Source organism: Propithecus coquereli, unplaced genomic scaffold (genome assembly GCF_000956105.1).
Source record: "Propithecus coquereli isolate 6110/MARCELLA unplaced genomic scaffold, Pcoq_1.0 Scaffold99, whole genome shotgun sequence".
Lineage (NCBI taxonomy): Eukaryota > Metazoa > Chordata > Mammalia > Primates > Indriidae > Propithecus > Propithecus coquereli.
This window is the reverse complement of record NW_012156284.1, coordinates 7,905,130-7,912,913: the sequence shown is the minus strand read 5'-3', so window position 1 is coordinate 7,912,913 and position 7,784 is coordinate 7,905,130. Positions and strand designations below refer to the sequence as shown.

Below are 7,784 nucleotides of genomic sequence, written 5' to 3'. Positions count from 1 at the left end.
CAGAACCAGAAACTAATGAATAAGCAGTTACACAGGGACAAGTTTTGGATTTTATATAAAGAACTTTCTAACAACTAGTATACCTAAGATGCTATGGGTGACTAGACTAGATGCCCTTCAAGGTCCCTTTCCTATGTTGCACATCTATATTGTAAGATCTAAATGTTGGGGGGGCTATGCAGAAAATTCATTTCCAGTTAGATAGCAATGCAATAATAAGGTCATTTAGGACATCCAGGATAGGTGGCCTTGTCTATTTTTCTATTAAATCCTGGATAAAATATACTCTGTCAATCTCTGAGATTAATAGTTCTATTTTCTACTTACTATTTTTGAGAAAATTCCATTACAAAATAATTCGTGAGAAAAAAGAAAACTTTTCAAGACCTTTTTCTTGAGGCTATCAATATATACATTCTATAAGTTCTTCACTTTCCATCCTTGATAGGTTTCTAAGATTTTTGTCTCTAAAACATTGACAGGTAAACATTAAGAATGATGTTATGCCTAGGTTAGGTAATGGCTAATTACTTCCAGTAAGAGCATAATCTGACTAGACGGATGCATTTTCCATAATCAATTTTGTGTTTATATTTGTGCAGTCATATCTTTTGTGTGACACTCAACTTTGGAAAGAATTATAAAGTTAAAATAATTATGTATTTATTTAACAATTCAAAAGCATTGGCAAATCAAATGATTCAACAACAAATAGTCACATTGCACACTGTGCTCCAAACAATATGCAGACACTGTGGTTATAGTGGGGGACATGGCGTGCTCTTTGCACTCATAGGGTTTATAATGAAATACAGCAAATGGACAAGTAAACTATGAATCATAGCTTGGAAATCACACTCCCTACCTCCCCTTCTGTCCCCCCTTCCCACATCTCTCCCTCCCCCTCCCCCTGTCTTCCGCCCCCAGCCACCTCCATCTTCCATATTGGGAGTCTGAGGAACGCAAAGTCTGGATACACCACATCCAGGAACTCTGTCCGGCGTCACCCAGGGCCGACAACAGGGGCATCGTGGGGGCCGAGGCCTCCCTCTAACTGCAGTTAGAAGTTCCTTCACTCCTAGTGTCCCCTCTATCTACGGTGAGAGGGGCCCTCACTACTGCCTCGGTTCCTAACATTCTACAGCTAGGACTGAGGAATTTTTCCCACCCCACAAAGGGGGAGGCCCTCTATCCCAACATCCCCCCCTCCACCCTCCTTACCTCTTCGCCTCCACTCCCCGCCTCCTGCCGCCTTACTGCAGTCACCCATGGGAGACACCAAGCAGGGTCCCCGGATGTGGTATATTCTGATTTCCATCTTGACAGTTTGAGGGAAATGTACATTCATCTGAGGGGGGCCAAGTTAGGTCTTCAGAGGGAAGACTCTGTAACCTTGCCAGACATCAATGTGAGGAACTTGAGGGAGGAGTGAAGGGACCTCTCCCTGCAGATAAAGGGGACACTAGTCCCGCTCTGCCCTTGCTGTCACCTCTGGAAAGCCCCAGGCAGGGTCCCCAGATGTGCTGTTTCCCGACTTCCATTTTGGCATTCTGAGGGGTGTGGCTTCAGATCAGCAGAGGGAGAAGTCCTAGATCTGGCCAATCATGGAGCGGAGAACCTTGAGGGAGGCTTGGGGGGCCTCCCACCACATATATAGGGGGCTGCAGCCCCGCCTTGCCCTGGCAGTTCTCTCTGGTGTCTTCAGTAGTACTGTTTCCCGTCTTCCATTTTAGGACTCTGAGAGAGGTGAGGCTGTCTTTGAGGGGTGCAGGGTCAGGTTGGTAGAGAGAGGAGTTCCAGGCCCAACCAGAGTTTAAGATGAGAACCCTGAGGGACAGTGGATCTCTCCCCACAGAGTGGGCTGGGGGTAAAAGCCCGGCTGTGCCCCTGGGATGCCCCAGTCTGGGGTGGTAGGATGTGTTTTGTGACTTCCATTTTAGTAGTTTGAGGAGAATAAGGCTTCCTCTTAAGGGGCCCAACTCAGGTTAGCAGAGGAAGGACTTCCAGGCTCTGCCCAGTATCAAACTGAGAACCTGGAAGGAGACCTCCCACGGCAAATAGAGGGGCCCGACTTTTGCCCTGTACTTGTTGTCAGCCCCGAGAAGCCCAAGACAGGGTTCCTGGATGTGATGTATACAGGCTTCCATCTGGGGTGAGGGGGATGGGCGAGACTTTTTCTGAGGGGGCTCTGCTCAGATCGGTAGAGGGAGGGGTCCCAGGCCCTTCCTGGTATTAAGTTAACGTCCCTGAGGGAGGAGTGAGGGGTCTTCCAACCCAAAGGAGGGGGAGGCCTCAGCCTTTAAGTGTCCCCTGCTGTCCCGTCAGCCATTAGTGACCCCAGACAAGGCTCCCAGATGTAGTGTATCCCGACTTCCATCTTGGGATGGGGGGGGGGGCGAGCGAGACGTTTCCTGAGAGGGCTCTGCTCATGTCGGCAGAGAGAGGAGTCTCCGGCCCTGCCGGGTATTAAGTTCAAGTCCCTGAGGGAGGAGTTAGGAGACTTCTAACCCCAGGTAGCGGAGGGCCTCAGCCCACAGGCAATCCCTGCTGTAGTCCCTTGGTGACTCCATACAGGGTTCCTGAAATTGGTGTTTCCGGACTTCCATCTTGGGATTATCGGGGGAGGGGGGAGGCTTTTTCTTAGGGGGCCGGACTCAAGTTGGCAGAGGGAGGAGTGTGAGGCCGCCCGGGTATTAAGTTGACATCCATGAAGGTTGAGTGAGGGGTCCTCCCACTGTGGACAGTGGAGGTTTCACAGAAATCTGCTCCTCATGTGAGCACTGAAAAGCCTCAGGCAACGGAATTAGTCATCAACCCTCTCAGCTGCTTTTCTGGGTTTATAGGGAGACGGGTGCCTTAGGCTGAGGGAGGCATCCTCAGGTCTGCAGAAGGGAGGCAGTGCAGGCCATGTTAGAAGTTAATGTGAATACTTTTAGGATGGCTAATTGGACCTTCCGTCACAGAGGGGGCCCTCACAAAAACCCTAGCATGCCCTCCCCACCCCCATCAGCCATGGCAGGACCCAGACATTGGTACTTTCTCATTTGGAGCTTGCTTCATGGAAGTGAGGCCTTGACATGAATACTTTGAGGGAAGATGGAGGGTACTCCCTTGCTGCAGAACAGATGGGCTCCCCTGCTGTTAACCCTGGAAAATCTCGTGCAAGGGTACAGGATGTGACCTCTTTAATGTCAGCTTGGCAGAAGGAGTCCCAGACCCTTCTAGGGGTCAATTTAAGGACTGAAGAAACCCTTTATATCAGAGCAATTGGATCCCAGCTCTTCTCCGCCCCCGCTGTCAACAAGGGAGGATTAGAGGCATGGTGATTGGATATGGCACCCCTTCACTTTTGTCTGGGGGGAGGTGTCTCAGGAAGGTGACAACCTTGGTCTATCGGGTGTGGCCTGAGTTCAGCAAAAGGAGGAGTCTCATGCCCTGCCAGGTGTCAAGATGAGGACTCTGAAGAGGATTAGGAGAGGAATCCCACAGAAATCGGCTTCTGCTGGTCAGCCCTGGGAGGGCACAGAGTAGGGTTGCCAAATATGATTCCTCAGTTCCACTTTGAGAGTCAATGGAAGTGAGGCTTTTTCTGAGGGGTGTAACCTCAGGTTAACAGAGGAAACAGCCTCAGGCCCTACCGGGCATCAAGGTGATGACTCTGAGGGAGGACTGAAAGTACCTCCCACCCTAGGTTGATGCTGCCCGGGCCCACTCTGCCTCTGCTGTCAACCTTGGGAGACTGCAGGCAAAGTTGACCCGGTGTGGCACTTCCTCACTTTTGTCTTGGGGTTGGTCCTCAAGGAAGTGAAGGCCTTGGTCTGAGGAGATGACAGTGTGGAGGGGAGCACATTAAGTCAGCAGAGGGAGGAGTCCCAGGCTCTGCGGGGAGTCAGGATAAGGACCCTTGGTGAGGACTGAAGGTCCACTTCCCCTTCTCCCCAGAAAAGAGGGAGTCTGACTGTCCCCTGTTCCCGGCCCTGGGAGGATCTGGGCTGGGGTGGCCAAATAGAATGAGCTCTAACTTCTGCCACAAGCTCGACCAGGAATTAAGGGCCTGCAGTGTTTCAGGATGGTAAAGTCTTGGTTGGAGGGGGAGACTTCAGGTCAACAGAGGGTGGGACAGGCCCTGCTAGGAATAAAAGTGAATACTCTGAAGTAGGACTGAGTGAGTCCCCCAGCATAACAAACCTTTGGCAGGGGTGGCTAGATTTGGTGTCTTTTTATTTTTGTCTCATGTGTCCCAGAGAAGTGAAAGCCTTGATCTGAGCCTGTGACATTAGCAGAGGGAGGAGTCCCAGGATCAGCTGAGAGTCAAGGTAAGGTAAAAATATTGAGGGAGGACTAATGGTACTCGCTAACCCAGATAGAAGGGGACCCACAGAAACTTCACCATGTCCCTGCTGTCAATTCTGGGACTATCTGGGCAAGACTGACCAGACATGGTATGCCCTCACTTCTTCCATGAGGTGGGTGCCAGTGCCTCCAGGAGGTGAGGCCTCAATCTTAGAGGGTGAGGTCAGGTCCTCAGAGGAGATGTGACCAGACCCTGCAAGAAGCAAAGAGGAATACTCTGAGAGAGGACAGAGGGTACTCCTCATCCCAGAACAGGTGGGATCCAGCCTTTGCTATCAGCCTGAGAGACTCCAGGTAGGGGTGGCTGGATGTGATGTCTCTTCACTTTTGTCTTAAGAGTCTCAGAGAGGTGAGGGCCTTGGACTGACCACGAAGGCAGGTCAACTGAGGGAGCCACATCAGGTCAGCAGAAGGACTCCTCCTGGACTACCAGCAGTCAAGGTAAGGACCTTTGGTGAGAACAGAGCAAAAGGTAACTCCCAATTGAGAGAAAAGAGATCCCACAGTCTGGCTGTCTCTTGTTCTCAGCCTTGGGAGGACCCAGGCAGGGTTGGTGGGATGTGGTGCACCCTCACTTTCTCCCAGGGTGGAGGAGGTGCCTCACAGAGGCGAGGTGTTGGTCTGATGGAACAGTGTCAGGTTGTAGCTCAGGCTATTCAGAGAGTAAAGACGGATTCTATGAGGGAGGACTTAGGGAATCCCCTATGGCAGAACAGATGGAGTTCAGCCCCTCTGTCAGCCCTGGAATGCCCAGGCAGGGGTGGCCAGATGTTGTGCTTTCTCACTTTTGTCTGGGTTCTCAGGAGGTTAGGACCTTGGTCTGAAAAGGTGACAGTCTGAAGGGAAGCCACTTTAGGTCTGCAGAAGGAGTCCCAGACTGCCAGGATTTAAGGTAAGGACCCTGAATGAGGACTGAGGGCACACTGCCCCTTCCTAGGACTGAAGGCACGCTCAGCCCTACCTTGCCCTTGTTTTCAGCTCTTGGAGGCTCTGGAGCATAGAAGCCAGAAGTGGTGCACTCTTAGTTCAGTCTTCGTAGTTTCAGGGAAGTGAATGCTTGTTCTGAGGCGGGTAGACCCAGTAAAGCAGAGGAAGGAGTCCCAGGCCCTGTCAGGCATCAAGATGACAAATGAGGGTACCTCTCACCTAGAATAGATGGGATCCCCACAGAGTTTGGCCAGCCCTTGCTGTCACTCTGTGAAGGCATGGTTGGAGGTGGTGCTCTCTCACTTCCTCTTTTTGATCTCAGGAATGCGAGATCTTATTCTGAGAATTTGCCTCAGGCCAGCAGAGGGGTAGAGTCCAGACCTTGCTAGGGGAAGGATGAGGACCTTAGTGAGCACAGAGGGAGACCATCCGCCCCAGAAGTGTGAGGACCTTACAGAATCCGCCTGCCACCCCAGTCAGCCCTGGGGAGCACAGAACTGTGCTTGCAGTCTGCAGCCTGAAAGGACCTCTGAATGCCTCTTACAGGGGCTTTAGGAACTGGGGGCGAGGGGCTTGGTCTGAGTTGCATGCACTCAGGTCACAGAAGAGAGGAGTCCCAGTCAAAGTGAGGCATATACTCTGAATATGTACCAAGGGCCCTATCCCCCAGAACAGAGGGAACCCAACCCCACAGCACCCAACCCCACCCACCCTACTGTCAACTCTGGAGCCTCAAGTTTTGCTGACTGGCTGCACCTGAAGAGCTTTCTCACATCTTCCTACAGTTTCCTAGGGGTCAGTCAGTCTAGGAAGACAGAAGACCTGTGAGTCCTTAGAGCTCAGCTAAAGAGAAGACCTACAAGTCAGCCTTTGTCAGAGCCATTATGGGTGAGTTCCTCAGCTGAGGCCACTAACACTGTCTCTCTCTCCCCAGGTCTGTGGGATCTCATCACCCACTCTTGCTCACACTCCTACCTGCTGCTCCCGACAAAGGTCATCATGCCTCACTTGCCAAAGCGCCCACGCCTCTCCTTTGAGCAAGGCTTTCAGGCCCCAGTTGAGGGACAGGAGTTGGTCGATGTACAGGTTCCCGCATCTGAGGAGGAGGAGGAGGGGGAGAACTCCTCTGTTTCCTCTTACTCTTGCAACTACTTTCCCTCCTCCTCCCCTTCCCCCTCTCCCTTTCCTCCCCCCCCCTCTTCTCCCTTGCCCTCAACCCCCTCCTTTATCTCCTCTTCCTCCCCTCCCTACTGCTCCTCCTCTTCCTCCTCCTCCTCCTTCTCTCCTCCGATTCTGGGAACTCTAAAGGAAGAGGTGCCTACTCTTGGGATGCTGAGTCCTCCCCAGAGTGCTCAGAGCTCCTATTTCTCCTCCACTTCATGGAGCACATCAGATGAAGAGCCCAGCAGCCAAGAAGAGGAGGAGAGTTCAAGCATGTTGCAGTCCTCAACAGATGCTGAATCCTTGCCCAAAGATCTACTAGAAGAAAAGGTGACTGATTTGCTGCATTCCCTGATCCTCAAGTATCAACTGAAGGATACCATCACAAAAGCGGAAATGCTCGAGGTTGTCACCGAAAGTTACAAAAACGAATTCCCTGTGATCTTTAATAAAGCATCTAAGTGCTTACAGATGATCTTTGGCATCGATGTGAAGGAAGTGGACCCCACTGGCCACTCCTATGTCCTTGTCAACTCACTAGATCTCACCTATAGTGAGGTGCTGAGTGACAACCAGAGCATGCCTAAAAATGGTCTCCTGATAACTATCCTGGGTGTGATATTCATAGAGGGTAACTGTGCCTCTGAAGAAAGTATCTGGGAGTTCCTGAATATGATGGGATTGTATGCTGGGGAGGAGCATTTCATTTATGGGGATCCGAGGAAGCTCCTTACTGTAGATTGGGTACGGGAAAATTACCTGGAATATCAGCAGGTGCCCCTAAGTGATCCTCCACTCTATGAATTTCTGTGGGGTCCAAGAGCACGTGCAGAAACGAGCAAGATGAAAGTCCTGGAATTTTTGGCCAAGGTCAAAGGATCTGATGCCATTGCCTTCTCAGACTGGTATGAGGAGGCTTTGAGAGATGAGGAAGAGAGAGCCAGGGCCAGGATAGACCCCATGGATAGGGGTGCTGCCATGTTCATTGCACAGCCTTAGTAAGCAACTTCACCTTCCCCAAGTGAAGAATGAGGCACATTCTTCACTCTGTGTTTAAAGAGGGCAGTGAAGGCTCTAAGTAGGGAGGGCCATAGTCAGGCTGGGGAGAACAGAGTGTACAACAACTTTATGTTCCTTTTCTATGTAGGTGGCACTGAGGTTTATCTTTTTTTTTTTTTTGAGACAGAGTCTCACTGTGTTGCCTGGGCTAGAGTGCCGTGGCGTCAGCCTAGCTCACAGCAACCTCAAACTCCTGGGCTCAAGCGATCCTCCTGCCTCAGCCTCCCGAGTAGCTGGGACTACAGGCATGTGCCACCATGCCCGGCTAATTTTTTCTATATATT

The 7,784-nt window shown here is 51.2% G+C and overlaps 1 protein-coding gene across 1 annotated transcript; it reads left to right on the top strand.

Annotated features, from left to right (window-relative positions):
* Nucleotides 1-6,279: 6,279 nt before the first annotated feature.
* Nucleotides 6,280-7,440, top strand: LOC105827223 (melanoma-associated antigen 10-like). The gene is made up of 2 exons (XM_012665254.1): nt 6,280-6,391; nt 6,545-7,440. Exons 1-2 carry the CDS (start codon nt 6,280-6,282, stop codon nt 7,438-7,440), a joined length of 1,008 nt encoding a protein of 335 aa, XP_012520708.1.
* The last annotated feature ends 344 nt before the right edge of the window (nt 7,441-7,784 follow it).